At 42.4% G+C, this 26,367-nt stretch overlaps 2 protein-coding genes across 2 annotated transcripts; both read right to left on the reverse strand.

Annotated features, from left to right (window-relative positions):
- Nucleotides 1–342: 342 nt before the first annotated feature.
- On the reverse strand, nt 343–24,384 carry GPT2 (glutamic--pyruvic transaminase 2). Its single transcript, XM_015292423.4, has 11 exons — nt 23,648–24,384; nt 14,948–15,037; nt 13,313–13,421; nt 11,096–11,229; nt 8,563–8,806; nt 7,453–7,532; nt 6,766–6,902; nt 5,901–6,075; nt 5,026–5,181; nt 3,690–3,802; nt 343–3,047 (listed from the first exon to the last, which is right to left on the reverse strand). Exons 1-11 carry the CDS (start codon nt 23,951–23,953, stop codon nt 2,957–2,959), a joined length of 1,635 nt encoding a protein of 544 aa, XP_015147909.1. The 5' UTR covers nt 23,954–24,384; the 3' UTR covers nt 343–2,956.
- Nucleotides 19,688–23,468, reverse strand: LOC124417149. The gene has a single exon (XM_046899720.1). The coding sequence runs from the start codon at nt 23,359–23,361 to the stop codon at nt 22,756–22,758; it is 606 nt and encodes a 201-aa protein (XP_046755676.1). The 5' UTR covers nt 23,362–23,468; the 3' UTR covers nt 19,688–22,755.
- Nucleotides 24,385–26,367: the final 1,983 nt, after the last annotated feature.

The raw sequence follows: 26,367 nt of genomic DNA on the forward strand, positions 1-26,367 counted from the left end.
CCTCTCCCGGCCCCGGGCGGTCACACCCCCGTGGTGCGTGAATCGCCTGAAGGCGGCGCTGCCGACCGGCTTTCGTCCGACGGGTGAGTGGCGGCCGGGCCGCGGGGGGGCGGGCAGCCGGGCGCCGCTGCGTAGCGGTCCGTGAACGCGGTGCGCTCTGAGCGCGGGGCTCCGCAGGTGGGGGAGGACCGGCAGCCCACCCACCCCGCGGGTTGGAGCAGCGGGAATGCGTGCGCCAACCCACGGGATTCATTAAGGACCGGTTTAATCGTGAAGCGCAGCGCCTCGTAGCCACCCTTGCGGCGTTGTTTCAGTGACGCAGGACACGGAGAACAACCGCTCTTTAGTTTGATATGTGCTTTATTATTTGGAAGTCTCATACATTTAAGTACCATTATAAGGAGCACCTGTAAGAAAATCAAACCTAGAAGCATGCATTCCAAAGTAAGGATTGTCTGTTATTAATCAAACGTTTAAAAGACATTGAAAATAAACCTCCTTTTTCAGCTTTACAGGATTAATCCACGGAAATGCACATTCACCTCAGCACGGTACACACAGACACTGCGGATGGGCAGCAGAGATCAGCGCCCTCCTGTATGAGATGCAAACAAAGTGTTATCCCTTCTCGTGTCGGAAACATAAAAGGCACCATAAGAGAATGCTTAGAAAAACCTGTTTATGCCGTTCTGTTTTGATTTAAAAGTGTAAGAATTGCTGTCCTGGCATAAAACAAAAAGCCTTTGACACCTGTAAAGTATCATTTGAAACTTGTAAACCTTCCAGAAGCATCGGGTGCAAAGGCAAATATAAAATCTATTGACTTCTTAGATTACAAATGCTACCCTATGAAAAAATCTAGAGTTACAAAAATATAAAAGATCTCCTAACTTCAGCTGTTAGATCTGAGCTTCAATCTACACCGCACTGCAAGTTCGAAGCCAGATCTGATTTGACACATTTATAGAATAGGAAAGCGCTGCTCGTCTTATTTTTAAATCAACATTCCATCCACTTACTACAGTTTTGCCTTCTAAATTTGTCTTAGTACTGCATATTAAGGATGCCAAATGGAGAGTGCTAGTGGGTTAATGCATTTATCAATGGATAGTAGCCACATATCCGTTTCCAGTCTGCTTTCCTTCCAGAAATCCATTTCTCCATAGATAAAAAAAAAATTATTTTCATGAAGCGTTTGTTTTTTTTTCTCCAGCCTCCATAGTACCTCTGTGTAGCAGCATGCAGGTCTCCTTTATGAACCTGTATTCACTGGCAAATGATTGAGAAGTGCCAAGTTCTTCCTTGCAGGCTTTTGTGAGAAGCAGTGAGAAGGACAGCTGCTGCCAACGCACGTTACAGCCTGGTAGCTGCTGTTGGAAGGACAGGTATTGGCAACACCTTCCACACATAAAAGATTGGCACCTCCTTTATCCACACGGTGCTTTTTAGCCCTTGGCTTTATGTCCTGGATCAGCACAGGATGCTGAAGCAGCTCTAAAGGCAGCCTAACAAAGTGCTGTTAGACATTAAAATGAACTTACTCTAAACAATAATAAAAAATAATGACCAGATGAAATGAGATACTGATGAATTAACTTTGTAAAATGCTGAGCTTAAGCCTGACAAACTGTAATGCTTTCCTGGCTGAATACTGGAAGCTACGTTTCTTCAGTACCATATCAGTGCTGGCCGAAGGTGTCCAGCTTCCAGCTCTGGACAAACTGAAGCCTTCTTTCTCTGTTCAGTGGAACTAGCATAGATTAGTGCAATAATACCGCTTTTCTCCTGGATAGTGACCTGCTTTAGCTGGGTTTTAGTAAGAACACAGGCTCATTCAGCCTACAGCATGACTGTGGAGGATTTAACTACAGTTATCTTCTTGCTAGGCGCAAGACATTTCCCTGTAAATACCTTCTCTTTCATTAGAAACCACCCCCAAACATTTCTTCTGAGCACGACATTTGTTAGTCCTTGACAATTCAAGCTGTGTTTTAGCCAGCTAATGGGTCTTCCAACAATGTGGTTTCAAACAAATGTTCTCTATAGATAAAGCAATCTGAAATAGCATTTTATTTTACCCTCTTTGAAAGCATTCACAGTACTCATATATGCTTTGAGACAGTAGCTTATTATGTTGCATGTATATAAAAGAAGTGAATTAAGGAGACTCATGGAGTTGTTGTAAGAATAAGCATTCAAATGCTCTCATCTTATGCTGGGTTAATGTGTCCAACAGCATATGAACAAGAAGGTAATATTCCTTATTATGTTTCAGTTTCACAAAAATAGGATTGAATAGACACCTTCTTCATCCCTTTGATCAAAACTGTGTATTCAGCTCAGATTATGCTGTGATGGCAGAATTTCTTTTTAACAGAAGTTCAAAGGTATCTACGCACATCTGCCAGTGATTTTCTTTTAATAAGCATGTTGTACTTATGTGTTTAGTCAGATTCAGAGAACACTTCATACTTCAGAAAACCACAGCCAAACACACTGGTCCCTTGTAGCAGCTTTCTGAATTTTTGCTGAGTTTTAAAATGGAAATCACGTTCCTAGTTCCCATCTGACCGATTGTTCTGAGTATCTCTGTCTTGAAACAAACCAACAAAGAACAAATAACAGTAGTAAATTTCACGACCAACTCCCTTCCCCAACCTGGTGAGTCAAAAGTTGCAGAACATCACTTCCAACCAAGGCACAAAATCATTCACTGACTCTTTCCTTCCACTGCTTTCTTCACATTTTCCCCTTGCCCGTGAAAAAACAGAAGTTGGTGTAACGATGTCGCATATTACCAGATGTTAAATTCAACCAAGTTGTAGCTGTGTCTGAGATAGATTCTATCTATTATGAATTTGGGTTAATTAGATGAACAGCACATTCTTAGCACATCTTTGTTCGCTTTCGGCATTCACCTCGACGGGAGGAGATGGAGGAAAAAGCCACAGCAGTTTCATGCATATTTTTCAAGAAACTTTATGTGGAAGTCTTTCATTTTCTCCATTAGGATCTTCAGCTTGTCTATTTGAGGAAGAATGGTCATTCTGAAAAGTAATATTTAGAAAAAGAAAAAAATAATGCACATTATCTTCAAAACAAACGAATGCGATCACTTCACAGGAGTTAACTTTCCCCTGGGGCACAGCCAGCAGAACTACCATAGCTAAAGGTACCCTCATCGCTTCAGACCAAACAAGACCAAATTCCATGCTAAGTTCCAGCTGTTAGTGGCCTGGCTGTAATAAAATGCTGTTTGTTGGAAGCAAGAGCAAGCAGTGGAGTTTACGTTCACAGTTTTGGTATTAAAAGATTTAGTCTAACTTCTTGTTTCAGTAAACTAAAAGTAATTAAGCATGTGTAAGGAGCAGATTGGTTGGGGAAGATACTACATCCTTCGCTTGACTTCTCTATATGGAAACACTGTTAGCGTAATACATAGCGTAAGCTATAATTAATGTTTGTATTTGCAGAGAAGGCATTTCAAATGTCAGTGAATAAAACTATGTCAGCAAGCTGGGAGAACACCTGAGTCAGAAGGAGAAGATAAGAAGATCTGGTCTTTGCCCCAGCAGACAGTGAGACTATATGACTTTATATACCAGTCCTTATATCTAATCAGAAGAGAAAGTACTGGGGTAGTACTTAGCTTAATACAGTTCATTTCATTGATCAAACAGAAACGGTACCTGAAATGATAGGTTCCTTCTCTTTGGCCAAATCCGCTTCCAGGTACAACACAGATTCCAGTCTCTTCCAAAAGTTTCATGCAATAGAACATGTCAGGTGCCATTTTATGAGCCTGAGGGAATTGGATGCTTTCGAATTAACAAAGTCAAAATATCCCTAAGACGTTTAATTTCATGATTGCTTTTTTTTTCCTGAAAACTCGTCTTGCAGTATTAGTTCCTTATTCTGTTTACTAAATAGATGAAGAACAATTCCTAGCTGTACAACTCATGCTATGAATTAAGTAGCAGTAGTTTGTGGAGGGGCAAGGATGAAGAACCTACAGAAAATATTTGCTTCAAAAGAAAGGTTCTATATATTTTTGTTTTACTCCTTGAATGGTTTGTAACTTTTGGTCAAAAGTCTCAAAATTGTACTTAGAAAAATCTAAGCCACATCTGACAAGATGAAATTAATTTGAGCTGTGTGTTCCACTTTTGTTAGCAGTTCTATTTTTTCCTTTACATTATCTGCTGACTAGAAAGTCCCCTGATTAATACCGTCCAAGTTCTTAAGTGCATACAATTATACACCTTGCCACAGAATGAGCTGGAAAAGAGCCCTGTTTTTGTCCTCACCTATGTAGTTATAATTCCCTTTAAAAAAGAATGAGTATTACATACTGGATAACAGAGCTCCAGCTAGGACAAAAAGACTTGTCATTGAGCTTACTGACCTATGAGAAAAGGTATTGTGCAGAACTAAAATCTGAAAGGAGACCTCCCTCCCTCAGCCACACATCTTGGCCCACCTACGTCCAGGTACATCTCTATCCCACAACTTAATCTATTTAACACTTGGTACCATTCTCAACCTGGAAGCCTAACGAGTGCTTTGCTTACTTCCCTCACTTAAAGGTCATGTTATATTTTAAATCATATGTAGACAATGAAGTGCCACTTCTGTAACTAGTTGGGCTTTCTCCACCTCTGAAATAAAAAATCATCATTAGAAGTAGGGTAGATTTAGATTAGATAGAGGGTAGATTTAGATGAGGATTAGATTAAGGCCAGATATTAGGAAGAAATTCTTTACTTTGAGGGTGGTGAGACACTGGAACAGGTTGCCCAGTGAGGCTGTGGATGCTCTCACCTGGAGGCATTCAAGGCCAGGCTGGATGGGGCTTTGAGCAGCCTGGTCTAGAGGGAGGTGTCCCTGCCTATAGCAGGGGTTTGGAACTAGATGATCTTAAAGGTCCCTTCCAACCCAAACCATTCTATGATTCTGTGATCCATTCTAACCGGCAGGCACAAATGTGTAAAGGTTAAAATGGATTGGGAATAAATGATGACTGACCTTTGCTTCCTCAATGGCTTTGGAAGGTATAAAGATCCGTGGGAAAGCATACAAAGCACCCTGAAGTGGATTGCAGTGAACTCCTGGAACCTTGTTGAACATGTCTTCTGCCAGTTTGGCTTTTTTGGCAAGATTGTTCAAGACAGACTCCTTTTCCTGTTTAAAAGGAAAGTGTTCAGTTTGACATATCTGATACAGCAATAAAAATGCCAGAGATAATGATGATGCTACAAGAATCCCATCCAGAATTAAGCACTTCAAGGACACTGCTGAACTTTTAGAACAAAGGATGTTCCTAAATTCATCATTTTGGCTACAGACAGCAATGCATAAAGGCATTAGCAGGATGCAACTACAGGGTGTTGTAGGCAGACAGGAACCTACAGAAGTTTATCAGCACACGCTGTTCTTATCTTCTTCCTTCTGAGCATCCACTCTTGGCTATTTTTAGGGACCACATTAACAAACCTTTAGTCTGACTAAGTACTGCAATTTCTTAAGCCAGATTCAATTTCAGAAATGAAAAACTGTATATATATGCTTTAACACAATGCCATATTGTTCAGTGTACAGAGGTACTGGATAGCTAGGAACAAGGCCGAATTTATAACTGAATTTGAATTTCTGTTTCTCTTTAGATTTTAGTACAAGCACATATTATTTATTAGTTCTTTTGTCATGCTTAACAGCAGAAAACTTGAACTTATCAGCAAGAAAGCTCATTTGGTAATGCCTTCTCAGTTTGTTTTGGCTCCTAAACAAAGAAACCATAAAAAGAAGAAAACATATTTTTAAAGGTAGACATATTCAGTTAGTATAAAAAAGCCTATGTGGTTCTAAACTGGTGCAAAAAGAATAAACATGTTATTGCTGACCTTTATGAACTGGGAATAAGATTCTTCTCCAGGTACTGGGGGATTCACTACAATATCCATTGCTGCTTGTCCTGAGACTGGAGGACAAAGGCGAACAGAAAGCAGCTTAACAAGCTGTCCTTTAATGTCTGGGTGCAAGTTAAGGACCTCCATATAACCTCCTCTGTAGCCACATCTATGGTTGGAGCAAACAGAAGAGATCAGTTAACTGCAAGTGTATAAATACTGGAAAAGCAATGAAAAGAATTGCAAAGGTAGAAAGATGGTTAATGAAGATCTTTGCGATATGTAATGTACGGGTTGCTGAGACAGCTGCTTTACTGATCGTTTTACAATGGAAGTAAACACTGTGCCACTGAGTCCTAGTATACCATACAGAGAAAACAGCAAACAAGCAGCTTCCCTGTTGGCCAGTTAACTATTAACATGGGCTGTTTCTTCTTCACAACAGGATCATGTGGTTGTAGCAGCATTCATTTAATTACAAAAGTCTTTTTCGTTAATCTCTTCCTCTCCAAAACAACCAAACACCTGCAATATTAAATGTCCTACTGATTCTTGAGCTGTTGTTCCCTTGAGCTATTCCCATGTTTGCCTTTCTCACAGGTCTGGCTTAGGACTGTAGGACTGCAGCTTTGTGGAAGTGAGGCATTAGGTGTCTGAAATAAACACGCTCATAACATCGTGCTATTCAGTACATTGAAAACCACTGAGCTAATTCATCACTCAGTGCTTTAAATGTTTGCTTTCTTTTTCGTAACAGTTTTTCAAATCAACAAAAGATACCTTCAGGTCACTAATGTGAAATTTCTGTCCAATCAGATTAACAAGAGAAGATGAAATAACAAAATCAAAGCAGACTTACTCGCCCATATATCCCTTAGAGGTGGAATGAAAAGAGGCCAGCTCAACGTTGTTAGAGTACTCGGGTCCCATCTCATACAGAACCTTTTTGAATGAATGAAACTGGCATCCTTCAGAGTACACATTGTCCTGGTAAACCTAAACAGTCAGAAGACATTAATGTACTCCGTTCCCCCAGCTAAGGATAAAAGACGGCCTTTTAGAGAGCCAGGTCTGCAGTGGAGAAACAGTTATAACACTTGTAACTTAAGCCTTTAGTAGACACAAGGTTCTTTGTTAAATAATCGTTACTGTAATTGTATGTTTTATCTCATGTGGCCTTACTTATAATTCAGCCTTAGGGAAAACAGCTGACTCTTTATATAATTTAGCCTTGTATATTTAAATTGTTTTTTCTTGTTTATTTCATTTCAAGTGGTCTGAATATCACATAGGTTTTTAGGTCAGCTCCTGCAAAGTTTCTCCCCTAGTTTTCCTGCATCCCCTATGCTTTAGCTCAAATCCAGATCAAGCCACCTCTTATTAATCATCTCACATTAATAATCTTGTGTGTTTGTCTGTGTCTTAATATGATAACAGAGACTCTGTTCCCTGTGCTTAAAAGGCACCAATACCACATGTGGGGCAAAGTTAAATTTAATCTGTTTACTTTTAGCTTTGCTTTTGAGAAAACAGAATATTCCATTACCTCATCAGCCAGAAGAAAAAGTTTCTCTTCCCAAGCAAAGTGTATCACATCTTCAATGCACTTCCTGCTTTGTACCTGTCCTACAGTTTGATTTTGTAGGTCAAGAAAAATAAAGTCAGTGGAGCACACAGACAAATCGTTTAGCCCAGACCTTGTTAGACAACCAACTTTTCAATAAAATATCCCTCTGTCTCAGAAAAGAGCTATTCAATTTTAGAGCACAATTCAGTAAGTGAGAAATTAAGAAACATAATTGGAGGGGATATGGCTCAAGGTAATTTAGTCCATCTCAAGCAAAGGAAGCGTGAGGTACATTAATCACTCAATAATAAAGAGTAGTCTCTGTATACATGATCTCTTAAAATCCTCATATGCCGAATGATTAAGCAAAAACAGGCTATTTCACAATGTTGTTGAAGCATAAGTTTGACAGATAACTACAGGGAGTTTAATTATTCTGTTCCTGTTTATAAGCCAAGCCATGCTAATTGACATTGTGCCTTCCTAACTCAAGCATGATGTATTGACTCAAGCCAATTTTCTTCACAAGTGCAATGAGCTGTGGATATATACACAGATTTTTTTGCTGCAGTCAGCTGACAAGCAGCAGGAAGAAAGCTTATCCCTGTTTACACTCATTTAAATTGTTTTTGTTATATTCTGTCCCCAAGCCATTAAGAGGGAACCAGTTTCTCAGTAAGCAACATCAACTACACAAAGAAATAAATTCTTCCAATAGAGGCACTGGTTGTCACTGGGTTCAGCGTGTACCTGCAGCCATTGCCATTGCCATGTTAGAGACAAGAGTTTTGGTAAGGACCAAAAGCAATTGAAAGTCATTCCACAAGTCCACCAAATTCAGTGGAGGCAGTGGCTTCAGTTATGATCCTGTGAAGTGAATCTGCTCCCTCCTCTCTCCCCAAATTCCTGGAGTTCCATGATACTGAAAGCAAGTTTCTAAAAACTTGATGTGCTATCCAACTTGAAGCACTGATCTCCAGAATTCAGCTTTACACATCTGGTATGTATTTTGGATGTGCCTGCAATGTCAAATAATATGAAAAAAAAAAAAAGGATCTTAAACATCTTTTGAACAGAACTGCTACAGACCTGTGGGATTTCCTGGGTTGATGATGCAGAGCACTTTTGGATTGCAGTATGCCTTGGCTTCATTCAAGGAGCGCCGAAGTTCATTTACATCTAGAGACCAGCAGTTTTCTTCATCCAAGTAGTAGTTCACCTGGATGGCATCTAGTTCAGATATGACTGCTGAATACAAGGGATATTGTGGTATAGGGATCATCACTCCTGTTCGGGATTTTCCACCTCCTGAGACCAGGATCTTTAAAATTGACTGGGGAAAAAGGAAAAAAACTCATGTATCAGAGTTAATACTATACTCTAGAATAAGTTACTGATCTGCCTCTTAAAAAGATGTAGGGCTAAGGTAGCTTTCTATTCTAGGAGCTGACAGTCATTTTCTCATTCAATTTTAGTGACTGAAAGAGGATGGTCTGACTGAGCTTCATAGCATTCCTCTGCACATCACTGCTAAATGTCTGATCAAAATCTTGGGAAAAGTTCTGGTCAGAAATTCTGAGCTCAAGGGAAAGCTGAGAAGAGGAATATGAAGGTCATGATTTTTCTGAGGCACCCAATCACAGTTATAAGGAAAGGAGCCTAAGTTAGTTGTTCTGCCTTCCACATACTGTGCCAGTGATTGCAACAGGCCAAGAAATAAAACCAGAAGTTATCGCTGGGGCACACAGAGGTTCTCCCTTGGAACAGACAGACCTGTTTGAGCTGAGGAGTGCTAGTGGCCAGGTGGGAGCAAAGCTGGCATTATGAGACCGTGATTATGGTTTCACGGTAAAGAAATACAAAAGACAAGAAGTGTTCATATCTTAGAGTGGAAATCTTGTGTATTATAGGTAGTTTATGCTCAGAAGACATGGACAGAAATCTAATACTTGTATTAAGATCTGTCCAGAGGATATACAGCTGTGTGTCTCAGTGGGGGCTTGTATAGGAACTGTTGAGTCCCAACCTGAACTGCTGTTTGAGCACCTGGGGAAAGGATGCAGTCAGCCCTGGAGCACAGGTGAAGGCAATTCAGCTGTGTGAGCAGAAGAGGTGGAGCATGGCTGCACCTCTCTTAGACTCCACTTAAGGGCTGATTCCTAGGGGGGAGGGATTCCTGGTTAGGGATCTTTTCCTTGTGGAGTCTTTCTTACGAGCCTGGATCTTTGGGGACAGGTGAGCACCTTTGCTTTTCCTTTGAAATGTCATCATATCAATGTTGGACCCTTTGCTGTTATGTTCCTATATTGCCCTTCCCCCACATTAATCTTTCCAATTGTAACAGGGCTTTTTATGTATTAATGATATAAAAGAATGCATTTGTGACACATAGAGAGATTTTTTTTTTTTTTTAACATTTTTTCATTTAGGGAGAACTCTGAAGTACAGGTGCAATCAGAGCAGGTATTTTTATTAATGTGTAATTAGAGTGTAAAACAAAAAATAGCTCTTGAGATGTCCCAGCAGTACCCTTGAAGCTTCTCATGGGTTCTAGCACAAAATCTGCTGTTCTGTGCTTCTCATCACATTCTAACTCAGCTGCTGGGCTAATGATTTATAATCAACATGGCTTTGTACCCACTGCTAGTTGAAAAATACTGTGCATCCAAAAAGTGTCATTAGAATGAAATGCACATTCAAAAACAAATTCTTTGACACGCTCTACCCCTTAAGTGATGAAACAATAGTTGTTCTGTCCTTGGAAGTGCTAAATAATGAGGCTCATTGTACTGCTGACATTTTACCAATGGCAGAATGAAATAAGCATGATACAGATTTGATATGCTACACTGATGTTCCTGACAAGCTGCCAGTACAACCCTTGGCATCAGAAACTCTGGAAAGCCAAGTCATTAAAGTTATCTGGAGAACTGTCATGTCAGGACTCTGCCATTCTGAACTCTGCCACTAGATGTCATTAAAAAAAGCCACCCTATTACCCTGCTATTATTAGGCTGCCTTAAAAAAAGCAAGCAGCTATTAGTTGCTACAGTATTAGTAAACTTGTCCCTGTAATGCAAAAATCTAATGGAGATGGTTACTCCTTTCTTAACTGAGGGCTGTCTTGGTCAAAGCCAAAACCTGATGCTTCTCCCAAACAAGTTGGCTATTGAAACTGACCTTTGAGGTTTTCACTGGCATTAATATGCACTAGCTGAGTTTGCTAGGGAGAAGAGCCCCTGAGACTTCTCACTTCTTTGCCGTGGATTCATACTTGCTAACCTTCAGTGATTATGCATCACAACTACCAAGGGCACCATGATTTAGTGTGAATGGGCTGCCTCACCTAGTTTGTATTTAGACATGTACATAGCTTATGCTGCTTATACAAGGGGTACTGTATGCATTCAGAGACAGTGTTTCCATGGGTCTGTTCCTTAGCTGGCACCTTAAGTCCCTGGAATTGATGTACAGGCTATCTACTTAATTTTACTACAGTATCTGTTTGATCAAACTCATGGGAGTTTGTCAGACCAGATGTTCAACAGAGATCTGTATTATGAAGGTAACTAATGAATTATAGTTTATAACAAGAAGAAACAGCTTTAATTTTAACACTCACAGTAATACCATCGCTTGCCCCAGTGGTAAGATATATGTTATCTGGATCTGCAGGAACTCCTCCATCTCTTCTTTCAATATATGAAGCGACATCTTCGCGGATGCAGTTTATACCTTGGCTGGCAGTGTAAGCTCCTGTGAAAAACAGAATGAGATAAGAATTAGGTGCAATGAACGTTACGTCTGCTGTTTGCTAGCAAAACTCCTGAACTAGTAGTGTACAAAGTAGTTTTTATGTATGAGAGTTTGGAATCCCTGGGATTTCATTTTCTTTCCAAGGAGTGGGAAAGGAAGTCAGGTCTTCATTTAGCAAAATAGTTCATTTGAGTCTAGAAAAACACAAGAATCACTACCATACAAAAATAGTATAGTGGATTGATTAAAAAGTAGGCTGTAATGGATGCTTTGCAAATTGGGTCAGCAATCCCATTTTGACTTTCTCCCAGTTGCTTTCATTATGCTGAAAGGTCAATCAACAATTATGTAAGTAGTGGGAACAAGGAACAGGGATAGGAAGAAAAATAACTTTTTAAAAATCCATGGCAAGAATGAAGTTTTTGTTTGCAATATGGAAATAATATAATGCCATTTCTTCCCATAGTCTGAAAATTAAAGCATCCTAAACTGCTTCCCTCTCCCTCCCTGTGGAGGCAGCCACTTCCAAGTTACCTGTAGCAGAGACTTCTAGTATCACCCCAGTCTGCCAGGTTTGTGTGAAGTTTACAGGACACAGCTAACAATCCTAAACGAAGATTTTAGATGCCTGTGTGCTGACATGTGCGACAAGAGTGAAAATAAGACCAAGCTTAGTTGAGGACTGATGGGCAATGAAATGACAAGTGTACACATCATTTAGAACACTGCCATGAAGCTGTAGAATCTTCTCTGCTTGTCGGGTGGAGTGGAATAATTGCACCTGACTTCACTCTCTTAGCTCACTTATATGCTAGTAGTCAGCCTAATAATACTTCCGTAGCAATGTAATTTAGAAAGACAACCTTTGCAGGGACTGTGCAATAATTGCATTGCACAGAGTGGCAGTTCAGGGCACGGAGTTCTCTGATGTCCTAAAAATTTACTTTTGCAGTAAAGTTATATTAGGTCTATACAAAGGTATTCCACCACAGCTAGGAAGCTCCTGTTAATGTAAGACAACAAACCTAAGCTGTCATTCTGTTTTGTGCTTCTTGGAGGGCTGTGTCCCGTAACTCAGTAGGGATAAGCAGAAAACCTGGATTCAATTTTGAGGTCTACAGTTAATTGTACATGTTTGATATCTTTGACTGAAATCCATTAGTTTGCACTGTAGGATGCAAATTTATATTAAAAAGAAAAAAAATCCAAAAAGCAGCATGTCAGAAGAATCCTGGAGTATTTGAACACAACAGAAGTGTAGGGCATCTGAGGCTTCATACATGGTCTGGGACTCTGCATGTGCACTCACCCCAGGCCATGTGCTCATGGAGTGCTGAATAGAGGCTGATGAGCAACCATGGCCAAGAGTGGGGGCTGATATATGATGCAGAGGTAGATGGAGAGCAGGCACAAACCAGTAGAGCAGATCAATATGTATGCAGTGTTCTTGATTTTCAGGAATTTAGACAGAAAGTTGTTCTCAGTACATACCATATCAGGAAAAATATTGTGTACTCTGCATTTACGTACTTACAGAGCTTATATTAGAAACATATATTCTGAGCGATCATCACACTGGAATATTGCAGATACTTTAGGCCTACTAAGCTAATGCAAATTATTTGAAGTATGTGATGACCTGATTAAAAAAAGTGATTTTACATGTATTTCTGAAATATTATACAAGGCTGGTTTCTTTCAGTCACTCCAGAAGCGCAGACTCAGCATTCTGAGAGCTCCTATTATGTCCCTAAACTTGAAAAATCACGACAAGAAAAAGATTGAGGAAAAATTCAGATGTATCCCTGGTAACTCTTACATGGCAATTAGTACAGTGTTGCTGAAGTGTTTGGAAGTAAGCTAGGAAAGGATGGGTGGAGTTGAGGTTTGGTAACTGTGTATTTTATGTTTTACTTTTCCTGTGAGCCACACTGTGAATTCTCCCCCTGCAGCTTTGACCTAGGCCATCTCCCATTGGACTTGTAATCATATAAAACAAGATGAGGAAATTTCAGCACTGCACGTATTGAAACTGCTATAGTTGATTCTGTTGCACATAGGAGCAACTGGAACAGATGCTTACCTAAGCTGTTACCTCCACAACCCTGCAAGATCCGTCTCGCTCGCTTTTTTGCATCTTCTGGAAAACTTGGGCTGTCCAACAGGTTTGGGTATGTGCACAGTGCCACTACCTAGAGTGCCAAGAAAGCTGTAAATTGGCCACTGCTCAACGGTTATTTCAAGTTGGTAATGTTTCTGTGAACTTTCCTTGGGCAGGAGGGTCACAAATACTAGGTAATTTAAAACAAAGGTTATTGATGAAGGGTTTGCAGTTGTTTCTTTAAGGGTAGTGCTTGCAGAAGTGAAGAAATTCTATCAGGTTCCAAGTTCTGCTGATAAAAGCAGTTATAGAGTTGTTAACTATTTGTATTATGGATGGTAAACAAGGGAGTCCAAGTGAGCTATGCGTAGTGCAAACACAGTAAAACAGTTAACTATATAGAAGGGGAACTCTCTAAATAGGTCTGTCCTCCATTCTTTGTGTCTTATTAGCCCACTTAATTGACAAGAAATAAAGAGCTTAGACATAGAGCAGAACTGAAAAATATGATCAGAATTTTAAATCCCAGTAGCATCTTCTGATAATTCTTCCCTAAAAGAACTCATTAACAATTAGAATTTGTGGAAATATTTAATTAAAAGTGATGATATGGAACATAGGAAAAGTAGAAACATAACCTAACAGAATTAAGTTTATGAAGAAATGTGAGGCACGAAGATTCTGAAGGCCTTCCTTGAGATCAGCTTTGATTCAGTCTCTCATTTTTAGGTTCACATGGTGTCAAATGGATAGGCTGTTATCATCTCATGGGAAGGTGACTAAATAATTAAACTGTGAGCACATACAGTCATGGGGAGAAAGGATTTCACATTTACACAGTATTTTACTTAATAACATTGGTGGATCTAAACTAACTTGAAAGAAGCTTGGGTCTTTCTAGTTTGTGGGCAGTTTGCTGTATAGCTCAATCTTATCATCTCAGCATGTAGATACCCAGAATGATGTGGCTTTAGTTTGGCCTGTAACTCTCTAAATTTGTATTATGATAGGCTCAGGATTTTGTGTGTGAGTAAGGGATGTTCTAGTACACTATTATATATAGTATACTATTTTTACTAGCATGCTATTTATTTAAATACTATCAAATACTTTTAATAAAATAACAATATAAAATGTAAGCAGTAAAATGGTATGCATTTAAATAGCATAACAGTTGGGATATTTTTTTCAGCACACTGCTGTAAAATCAGCAGCAGTACAAGTAGGTGCACCCAGCTGCATGCAGATCTTAAAGTGTACTGTCTGATGAAGAAAGGCGTTTGCTTTTTTCCTTAAGGACAACCACTTCCTTTTTGAAGTGCATTGCTGATAATGAATGTGCTGACTGATAATACAGGAGAAGTGGCAGGGGAAAGGATGGATGGGGAATAATCTGAAGAGTAAGAAAAGCTACTGTGTTAAGAGAAAATACAGCAAGCAAGTTACGGGACTTTAGGCTGAAATCACAATTTGTAACTTGTTACGGCAGACTATTCTGACTGCAAGTGCAACTGAGGAATCACTCTTACTAACACATAAATCAAACAGATGTGAAGGTATCCTAGGATATCATAACAGAATCAAAAAAGCAAGAATAATTTCTTATAATAGTCTTACCTGACGAAGGAAGGTGATTGGCCTCTGTCCCATTGCGTGCGCATCTCCAATGTTGGCTTTAATTACTTCAGTAAAAGGTTTTTTGATTCCCTGGAAGGAAACAATTCACAATGTACTGTTAGGGCTGAAACAGCTGATATAAACAGCCTTCTTTGTCTGGTTATAACACTGCGTAGTCTCAGAAAAGAGAAGTTTAATGTAAAGCTTAGTGCATTTCTTATCACGTACTACCAGTAGATCTTAAATGATGTCTGTGACGCACTTTAAAACAATTGGTAGTCTGCTCTTTGTTTTCATTTTCTGCTGCTGACAAATAAGAGATTGGTTTGCATGGGAAGTACATGTGTGAGCTGGAAAAGATGAAAGAAAGGCATTCTGAATTAGCAATAATAGAACAGCTTGTTTGGTACACCTGCAGGGGGAGGGGCTCAGTCAATAAGCTACAAAGATTGGAGAACATCTGAAAAATCCACCAACATGAGAAACTGAAGACATTTAGTGCTTTTTTTTTTGAGTTGGCCTATACACTCCTTACTACCTTATTTGCTGAATATTTAGAATAAATATGCATTATATTATGACCCCACTTTACCATATACAGCTGTTCTGTAGAACCCACAGTGGTGAGGCTCTATATGATAAACAGCAAAAGTGCTAAATAATCACTGTGAATATTTAAAAGCTTCCTAATCTCTGAAATCTGAACAGGCAGATGTTTATACTGATTAGTTTTCCGTACTGAATCACTTATAAGAACCTGCTCTGTTTGGGCTGAGCTCACAAAGCCCCTTTCTGGCCCACGTGTGTACAGCAAGTTACCAGGTTTGCATATGGCTGGCAAGGCTTAACTAATTATTAGTTTTCTACCATGGATGGTGTGCAAAGATAATGATGACCAAAATGATAGAATTGGCCAGCAAGTTCCTACGTATGCTAAGATTTGGAGGCCTACAGCTACCTACTGCGGCTAACAGGTTATTCTAGATAATGTGGTTTCAATTCCCCCTACAGATCCAGTTCAGGGCTTACATAAACAATCCCATTTACATTTTTCCTTTGAATTTAAATAGGTAGCTAGAAATGGCATTAAGACAAGGCAGTGGAACTTGGATGAACCTGATTTAGTACGATTAAAGCATTTTACATGGCCTTAAATTTGGCAGGATTTTTTTTAAATGTTTTACTTAAAGTAATTGACAGTGATACACTGACCCCATCATGTCATTTGCTTTTATGTTTGCTGGTATAGACAAGTGCCTAAATAAGGGTTGCATTTCAATTTTATATAACAAATAGAGATGTCTGATAAAGATTACAGGTATTCAAAGCTGGAGTTTAGCAATTTCTCGGCATTACCAGTAGTTAGAAATCGGTTAGGGATCACTGATAACAGACACTGTGCAGATCATTGCTTGTGCCAAACTCCTTTGAGCTTCAACTATGAGAATATAATCATCACCTGCTCCTTAAAACTGACCTGACTCTTGCTACTAAACTGATTGATATGGAGAAAACAGCAAAACATATGTAAGTTATCTTACTGGAAAATCTTAGTGGGGATAGAACAGCTGGGTTGTACGGACTGTTCCTGCACACCTGCTCAATGTCTGTCATCCTACTGAATAATCTGTGTTTCTTGGCCTCAGCTGCAGGAGCTATTAATTTTTTTTGTCTTTCACAAGAGAGGTGCCTTTAAATAACTGGGACCTTTGCTTTCCCTGACTGTGAGTTAATATCAGCAATTGTTTAGAACGGTCTTCTCAAGATTCATTAGATCTCTTCCAGTGAAGTCTAGAGGGAAAAAGTATTATGACTACATAGTTTCCTTCTCGTATATTTCTATTTCTTGATTTCTTGTCTTTCTATGGAATGAGGGAATATCAGAAGTTGTTCAGATTGTTTTGATTCGTCCAGAACAAAAATTCCTACTTTGCAATTTCAGAAAGAAGGCAAAGGAAACAATAACAAGCAAGAACAAATGAAGAATGCTAATGAGTCCAAGTTTCAAAGCAAGGATATCAGAAGCTGCCATGAAGAGAAGTCTAGACAGTGCCCATGACTGCACATGAGTTCAAGGCGGAGATCTACTCCAAGCCTTGACACAGAGGGGTATTAGTGACAGGTCTTTTGAGTCAAGGTTTCCCTATGGTGATGGCATTAGTGTGCATGGCAGTCTCAGGAAAGATTACTGTCAAGTACTTCTCAGAAAGTCTATATAAATATCTGTATGAAAGGAGATGCAAATGTAATGTTGGTAACCTCAACATCAGGCTGTGGAAAATGAGAAGTGCTGCAGTGCAACATAACATTTGTTAGGGCAAGGCTTAGTTTACTGCAGGAGACTAAGCAGTCTTTGGCCATGTCAGAAACCTGTGTTCTAGGAAAATATAAGTCCCTGGCAAGCGAAGGAACATTCAGGGAGAGCAGAAACTGGTCTATAGTCTCTCTCTCTCTGTATATAAATATATACATATATTTATACATATGTAAATATAGTAGACATATATAAATACGTATGTATTATGCATATATACTTATATATCTATATATTTTTTATATATGTAGCATTCATTTATAATTGAGTAGGGTCAGGCTTTCAGGGTGTGTTGTGGAGGCCGTCTGGCTGGGTTTGGCTGGATTGCAGCTGGCCTATACTTGTGGGGTTAAGCAGGCAGAGATTTGGGAAAGTGAAGCTTGCAGAACAGGAGCCATAATAACAAACTGTGGAGCAGTAAGCACCAGTCTGATACTCATGGCTGCTGAAGAGGGTATGAACCACATCAAGGAGAAAATGCAGCCTCCAGCCCTAAAAAATCAATCAGTGCTACCACCTTCTGCCTTCAGTGGCTCCTCACCCTGTCCTGACAATGTTTCATCTTCTGAACAAAGCCAATCTTCTGCCCTTCTATTGAAATTGTTAGCAAAGGGACTGATGCTGGTAGTCATCTTTTCAAAGCAAAAGAAACCATCTCGCACTTTCAAATTCAAGCAGAACATATAAAAATACATTCAATATTTTTCAGTTGCTGCTTTTATGGTAATGACAGGATTTACAGAGAAATGAGTCTTCCCAACACGCTCTTTAGAAATAAGTTCCTTCAGCAGTTATTTCTGTCAATCTCCTTTTCTCAGAGGAACTTGATTAAAGAAGTGGTATGATGCCAGAACATTCAGTATCACAAAGAAGTAGCAAGAAGCCGAAGCACTGCCAGCAGCTGGTATGTCTTGCAGGAGTTTTAGCATGCCTAGGAGGTTCCTTTTACAATGGAGCCATCACAGAATGCTGGGTAATTGTGAGATTAGCACTGTGCCCAGGAAGAGCCAAGAAGGGCACAAACAAATGTACAGCTATGTTTGTGAAAGTCTTAAGCAAATTTCAGGGGAAAAGCTTCAGTCTGAACTCAGGCTTGTGTGATTTGAATTTGATTGAAACTAAGCTAAAACTGAATTGAAAAGGGTGAAAATGTGAGGTGTCTTTAATCCCAGAAGAGCAATGTGGTGTTTCAGCTGTTTTAAAATTTCATAATTTATGTGCTTTGGGCTGTTTTTCATTGATTCATTTCCTTTGGCAGTTCTTTGCCTCATCTCAGTGGTTATCAGGCAATAACCCCACACTATGAAACCCTTTTCCTTAGCACAGGCCAAGCCTGGTTTTGCTGTGACTTGCTCAAACTAGCTGTATAATAAGAGAGCTGGCAAAACCAAACATTTCAGCATAGTTTAGATATACTCTGTAGTAGCCAAATGCTTTTTAGCTCTCTCAGAGGGCCAAGAAAGCACTGACCGGAGGCCTTTAACTAATAGAGACTTGAAGGCCTGAATTAGCATTCCAATCTATTTATTAAAACAGCTCACGGCAGAAAAAACCCTGACCTGCTTACTACAGAGTGAGGCTTTGTGTTGTGTGTGTAATTCATGCTGACAAGGACTGCTGTTGGAGGGAAGGAGAAGGCAAATTCTGGATTTTGACTTGAAATGGCAGCAGTGACTCGTGTGCTCCTTACTATTAGATGAGAAAAACAGCATGGCTGACCATTAACTGGCAGGTGTGGATCAGATATTACAGTTAGGGAATTGTCCTCACGTTACTTTTGTCATATATGTTGTTCAAAGTGCATTTCCATTCAGAAATGTTGTCTACATTAATAAAATCCTAGATTTGAATGTGACTGTAAGTAACACTGCTAAAATACTGCCTATTAGAAGGAGATGAGACATTAGGATCCTTTCACATCTAAGACCTATTAGAAATAAAGACTATTTTGGAATCAATTTTGATATCATTCAACAAGAAAAGATCAAATCTTGTGGACTGCGGGCTTCTGAACATACAGTTTTGGTAATTGTATTCTTAAGATCTTTCCTCTTCATCTGCAGGAGTTTTCCCCCTTATTAAAAAGCTTGGGTTTTACTATGGACTTGCTTTAGTATGCAACATGTACTGCAGATGAGGAACAACAGTTCTGCCTTGGTGAGGTCACAAGCTCTTGCCTGGGAGATACTTTCTTGGTGGGTACACAGTCACGTATTCAAAGCAGGAAATTACAGGATGGTAATTTAAGCTTAGCACCTTTCATTACTGGGTGTACCAGTCGATCTTGCATCCTTTTCTTAGCGTGTCAAATTGTATTTCTGCATGTCATCGCCATAACTGTCTTAACTTTCCACAACTCCCAGGGACGCTGTCAATTCCCATTTACAATTAAGTCTGGTTTCTGAGTCAGAAATCTTTCTATTCAATTTAAAAGCCTGAAAAATTAGTTTATTAAAAACAGAAACAAAGCAGACTTAAATATCTACCGTACATTGCCACAACATGCAAGTAGTTCCAGACCCAGTGGGGGAATATGAAATCCACCTACGCTGATCTGAAAGAACTTTCTACATGCTATCAACATGTGTCTGCATATCACCTCTGCCCCTGCTTTTCTGTCTCAATAACTTGGATGTTTTGAACAGAGACCTAATGTTGTAGTGACTTGCACTAAGCCAGTTTAGTTTCCAGTATTACATGAGTTGACTTGTGGATCCTGAAATGTTATTTAATATGCATGTACTTTATAAGGACGTTTAAGCCCACTGAACTTGACATCGAATGAGTTATGTAAAACCTAAGCAGGAAATTAGAGAACAGGAGAGTTTAAGTGAGAGAGATAGGAAAGTATTTTCCATAACAAGGTCAGTTAAAATTAGCACTAATGCAAAATAACAAATCAGGTATGTTTGCTGCCTGTCTAAAGATAAAGCTTGTTATTACTCATTATGTAGAGAGAAGGGCTCAGTCCTGAGATTACATTATTCTTGCATGGCCTTCATGCTCAGGCTAAAATTTCTTGTCTGAAATGTAATTCAAGTCAATACTTGATATGTTGGCCATCTGTCAGCAAGTCTCAAAAACAAGTGATAGATGAAAGATTCTACTTGTTGGAGTTCTATTGAAAGAATAATCATTTAGTAAAATGGGCTTGTGCTTGAGCTTGCTTTGTAAAATTTCCAGCAACACCAAGAAAATGGCTGAAAGTTCTGTAGCATCAGCTGGCTATCCCCATCAGCAAAGGGGAAGAGAAATAAGTTTTTCACTTTTGAAGCACAATGCTTTTTCAAAATGATAAAATACATAGATTTAAGGAAAGTATTTGAATAAGGGATTTTGCATAAAGATTTCCAGCTGAACAGACTGAACTTAGATGGAAACTTTAATTTTCCATTTCAACCAATACAGATCACAGGTCAACAACATTTATGAGGTCTAAGTACAGCATGCCTCATCTGCGCTCCTGAGCAATGGACCTTATCCTGCTTGAGAACTGCATTCTAACTTGAGACTTACACTGGCCTAATCCTGAGCACATTACTGAAAAGGCAGAAATTAATGTCTCCTTTTTCGCTGCTTTCTCTTTTTAAGAACTAACCCTTAAATTGCCCAGAGACTTCTCAAGTAACAATTTAGTCCTTATTTCCATGTGCACTGTGGAGTTAAAGCTCCTACTGGAATCCTTTGCTGTTAACATACAAAAGAAGCAAATGCCAGGAAGAATAATAGAGGAACAGCTATTCAGAATGCGAGTCGACAGGACAAAACTCAAAGAGGAAAGCTTTCTCTGTGCAAACAGCTTCAAGTAGCTGTTTTGTAGTCTGTGTAGCAAGCTATATGAGTTACACAAGTATAAAGTCTGAACTGAACCAAGTTTAAACAGAGGGGCCTCTATTTAACTAGACAGTGTCTGCATTGAAGATGCTTTTAGTTTATGTAGAAACAAAATATCTAGAGGCATCTCTACAGAACAGCACAAATGCAGATTTACAAGTGGAGGTACCATTGCTTGCCCGCTTTCTTATCTTTCTACCACACTGTACTATGGAGCCCAGGCTTTCCTGCTTGTGCAAAGCTACTCCCCTGTCATAAGTGGTGGAGCAGCTACAGGATAGTGCTTTTGGCAGTGAAGAGTAATCACAGATAGAGAGATGCTGTGGGTCGTCACCTCTTCCTCAGTCAGTGTTAGTTCTGCTGGCAAAGGTGGGGTGCTCACTCTGATCTCAGGTTGAGAGGGATGAAAAAACGTAGTTGTCCATTGGCAGCTGGAAGTAAAGAAGTTCAACTGACCCGTTATCCCACTATTGTCGGATTGGGACCAAAAACTAGACATTTGGATAACCTGTATTTCAGTTACAAGGATCCTAGGTACTACTTCAGGCTGCACAGTTTACCACACAATAATTCTTTAGTTGTTGCTGAAGTGATAGAATGAGTAATTGCATTTCTATCGGAAAGGCAAAGAGGAATGATGAACTGGAGCAACGCAGAAGAAAGTCTTTCAGCTGCTTCCTCGGGTTGGTCAGTGCTGTCTGTGACTGTTGTCTTGACTTTCACAGTAATATTCTCCTCCTTCCCTGCCAACAGGTACTTGGTTTTATTTGCTTTAGTCATTTTAGAGCATAGTCATGTGTTTATGAACACTGTTTGCTGTTGATAATATCCCAGGGACTGGCTCAAGGAAAAAAAAAAAAGCTTTTAAATGGAAAATGCCACATAAGCAGACACAAAGCAGCCGTAAGGAACTTCGAATAAAGCAATTGGCAATGACTTGCCTTTCTGTTTTTTAAGAAGTGCACCGACGATTATTCTCTCTGCCGATGACTCAGCTTGTAATTGAGGGAAGCAGAGGAGTGGGGAGGAGTTAGGAAGATCACATTGTATTTGTTTTGTTAAGTAATATCTCCTGCTCTGAGATGGTAACCTGAAAACAAACACTCAGCGGGAACACTGGAAGGTTTTGTTCCCTGTTCCTGGCAAATGCTCCTATTAGGGAATCCAGCCCTGTGAAACACCTTTGTAAACAAGTTGTGCGGCAAAAATCAAAACATATTTTGAAATGAAACCTTTGTCAGCACTCTGGTGGTGGTATCTGAAGTCCAATGCTATAAAAAGGTGTGTCTAATAAACTGAGTTAAACATAATTGATGTATATAATACAGGGTGAGCTGGAAGAATGCTTGGCCTTCCAAAATGAGAGCAGCCAACTAACACAAGGAGCAAAGAATTAAAGTAGTCTCTTCAGTATTGCTATGGCACTGTTGTTCAAAGCATACGCTTATCATATTCTTCCTGCCATACCTACAATAACAGATTAGTAAGGCTTGTTAAAGCAGTGAAGATAGGGAATAATGTTTGGAATCACAAGTAGTAACTAGCCAGGTGCTTCACTCAAAGCAGCACTCTGTCGGTCAGTCCCTGTGCTGGCAGGAGAAGCTGTGAGCAGCACCAGCAAGAATCCACACCTGAACTGCTGTTTGTTTATTCTTGGGTATTACGTCTTAAGATAAGGACTAAGAGAAAAATCCGGAGAACTCAGTGTAAGCACTGAGTGATTTGGATGCTGCATTCGATCTGGTTTGGCCCAGGAGCCTCTGGAATTCGTGACCGCCACCCAGAATCGGGCAGCACGAGTGAGCGTTGGCCCTCGTGTTGGGAAGCGGCTCCTCAGGCGCCTCAACTCGCAGCTGAATCCGGGGAATACCGCGTCGGAGATGTCCGCAGGACTCCTGTGTGTCTGTCCGGCGTTGGGGACGGGGACGGCGGAGCCCTGACGGGGCGTACGGAGCCGCGGGGACAGCGGGGGGCTGAGGTGCCCGTCGCGGCCCCGTACCGAGCGCCGAAGTGCTCCGGTGGGCGGACGCTCGCCCCGTTCGATAACGCAAAGGACGTGGTATTGCATCAAGAGGTCAAAGTGGCAGAAGAGATGTAAATACCGCTTTATGAGGGGATACTGTATGCGCTTTACGCAACCCACGGCACGAGCAAACAGGAGGCGGCGGAGGCTTTCAGCCTCTCGTGCCTCTCCCACCCCCACGAGAAGGGCCGGGGGAGAGCAGGGCTGGGTGCGGGGGGCTCCTCGCCTCGGCCGTTCTCGCATCCTCCCCGCGGGGACGGCGCGTCCGCGGGCAGCGGCAGAAAAGCCGCTCGCGGTCCCGAGGTTCCGAGCATCCCGGCGGGGCGCTGCGCAAGCCGGGAGCGGCGCCCGGAGGGCGGTCCCGCGGCCCCTCCGCCTGCCACGTCGGCCCCACGCCGGCCGCGGCCCCGCCGAGCCCCCCGGCGCCCCAATCAGCGGCGGCGACGGCGGAGGAGTGCCCGGGGGCAGGGCCGGCGGCCGGGGAGCGCTGCCCTGCCCCGCCCCTCCCCACCCGCGGCCCCCGCCTCACCTTCCGCAGCTCCTTCTCGATCTCGCCGGCTTTGTGGACGATGGGGCCCCGCACGGCGTATTCTACCGCCTTCACTTGCGGGTTCATGGATTCCAGAGTCAGGATCTTCTCCCTGCTCGCCTTCTCGTTGATCTTCACGGCGGAGGCCTTGGCAGCGCTGCTCCATCTCGCCGTTCCCTCCGGCGGCAGCCGGGCACCCCGCGGGGGCCGCCCCGCCGCGCCGCGCAGCGCCTCTTCCCCGGCGCCCCGGCAGCTCGCCGGCACCCGGCCCGCGGCGCGCCCCGCCGCCGACACGAAGCGGTGCATGGTCGGCACGGGTGCTCTGCCCGGAGAAATGACACCGCCGCCGAAGATCGGTGTGTCCCGCGGTCGAAGCCCGAGGTTGTCGGGATGCGCGCGAGCGAGAGATGCGCTCAGAAGCAGTGCCGAGCAGCGGGCGCTGTTACACGCACACGCTCAATCCTCCCATGTCCGGATCCCCGCAAACTTAATCGCGATCGATACGGGTGATCTCGCAGCCGTGCGGTGCCGCGGGAGAAGCAATAAGTCCTATCATTGCATCAGGCGGCGCCGCACAGCCCCGTTCCCTCCGGCAGCTCCCGCACTCAGTGTCCTGCCACAGCCCCGCCTGCAGCCATCCTTAGCCGAGCCGAGCCGAGCCGTGCCGTGCCGAGCCGAGCCGAGCCGAGCCGAGCCGTGCCCGCCCGCGGCACGCCAAGGTGGGGATTGCAGCAGCCGGCTGGCGTCGCGCTGCCTGGCGGGTTTTGTAGTTCCTGCGGCCCTGGGCTGCGCCTGCCCACAGCATCAGGTGATGGGCAGGGAACTACCGCACCCACAGTGCCCCCGCCCGCCGCTCCGCATTGTCTGCCGCCGCGCACCGCGGCTGGGGATGCCGGGGGGAGCGGGAGGGGGCAGAGCCCGCGGGGGATCGGCGCAGCCTCGGCTCCTTAGGCGGACCCCGCCGCCTTTGTCTGCGGCTGTTTTCCTGCTCGGTTCTGCGAGCCGCGCAGCGCGGACCCCGCTGAGCCGCCCCCGTCGGTGCGGGGATGGAGCGGGCGGGGGCTCGGGCCGGGGGCTGCGGGCGGGCACCTGTTGGGGCGGCTGCGGGATGCGGCCGCCCGGGGCGAGCGGGAGCCGGCGGCGCTCCCTTCCCTCCTTTCCTCCTTTCTTCCCTCCCGCCGCCCGCTGCGGTGCTGCGCTGCTCCGGTCCTCCCCTCCCGCAGGAACCATCCGCTGCTCTCACAGTGCCTTCATTGTTTCCAGATGATGGCAATGTTTTTATCTCTCGGGTTCAGTTCTGCTCTCAGAGCGGGCGGCTGGAGAGCTGCCATCAATACGGCAGCGGCACAATTCAGGGGGCGGGGAGGTAAATGCTCCCTTCTTGGCATCCGTGGGGAGGAGAAGGCCCGGCTCGCCCCTCCTGGGTGCCCAGAAGAGGCTCCTTGTTTGTGCTCAGAGAGTGGAAAAAGGGACCATTCACTCCGGAATATTCCTATGACCTCATGTTACCTCCCCGAGGAAGAGCCTGGCCTGCGAACCGGGCTCATTTCTCACTTATTTCTGTAGAACTTTCTCTTCCTTTCTCCTTCTCCACTGACTTGGAGAATGGACGAAAACAGCTTCCTATTTTAGGGACCTAATTAGATGATTCAGGACTCGGTCTCTGTGCTGCATGGTTTGGTACACTCCCCTGGCAGATGAAGAAAAGGAAGCTGCTTTGGCAGTGTTTGGCTTTATTTTGTCCCATGCCACTCCGTCTTCACTCCTTTCCTGTCTTCACTGTTTCCTCTTTCTAATGAGCTTCTGCTTGCTGTAGCGTTTAGCTCCGTAACCATTTATTGGTTACCTCTAATTCTTGTTCTACCTCAAGTGCAGCACTTGAGTTCTTACTCCGTGCTACTTTAAAGAAAATTCATTTGTTTTATTCAGGGATTTCATTTGTTATAATTTCAGTTGTACTCGTTGTACCGAAAGCTTTTTGTTGTCTGTTGCTCAGCTCATGAAGGTTAACAGGGGTCTGACCCTCTGTGTCCTCTCTCCAGTATTCTGTACCCAACATGACCCACTGGAACACTGTCTGTCAGGAACTCAAGTTCTAGGAAGGACATTTTTGTTTACCTACAGCTTCGATGACTGTTTCAGCACATTGGAGTCTGCATCTCCTCCAGACTCATTCGTTTTCCCCATTTTAAATCTTTAACTTTTGAACCATCAAGTTTTGGAGCCCATACATTTTGACACTGCTCCGTTACGGTTGGCATCAGTTGTGTGTCTGGAATGCCGAGTGTTACCTGAATGTTGCTTTCTGACTGATAATTAACAGGCCATGTTGTGGTGCTTTGACACCAGCTTTGTTAATGTACTTCAGAAGAAAAGTTTTCAAGCTGTGGTAAGGCTTGTCAGGGTAAAAACAAACAAGCAAGCAACCAAACACAAAACCCCTGTAAAAACAGAATGCGTTCTGCAGTAAGATCGAATCAGGTCACTTGGAGTGTTTGACTTACTTTGAATTTTGATATAAATTATTGGAAAACTGTTATTTCTGTTCACTGTATATCCGCAGACTTGCTGGACACCTTAGTTTGAGTTCATCAGGGATCAGGGTCAAAATGCTGCCTGCCATATGCAAATCTAAGTCCGGTGGATTTGGAACCAGTAATTTTGTTAGGGGAAGTACAGAAATCAACCTTTGCTCTTGGCGTACACTGTCCCACCCCTAA

Source organism: Gallus gallus, chromosome 11, assembly GCF_016699485.2.
Source record: "Gallus gallus isolate bGalGal1 chromosome 11, bGalGal1.mat.broiler.GRCg7b, whole genome shotgun sequence".
Lineage (NCBI taxonomy): Eukaryota > Metazoa > Chordata > Aves > Galliformes > Phasianidae > Gallus > Gallus gallus.

What these genes read in the sequence shown, in the direction of transcription:
- GPT2 (XM_015292423.4), bottom strand. Translation starts at nt 23,953, where the DNA reads ATGCACCGCTTCGTGTCGGCGGCGGGGCGCGCCGCGGGCCGGGTGCCG. An exon ending in TTGTGGAGGTAACAGCTTAG is followed by an intron (nt 11,230 to 13,312) that starts GTAAGCATCTGT and finishes TGTTTTTCACAG; the next exon opens with GAGCTTACACTGCCAGCCAA. An exon ending in GAAGGAACCTATCATTTCAG is followed by an intron (nt 3,048 to 3,689) that starts GTACCGTTTCTG and finishes ATTACTTTTCAG; the next exon opens with AATGACCATTCTTCCTCAAA.
- LOC124417149 (XM_046899720.1), bottom strand. Translation starts at nt 23,361, where the DNA reads ATGCGAGAACGGCCGAGGCGAGGAGCCCCCCGCACCCAGCCCTGCTCT.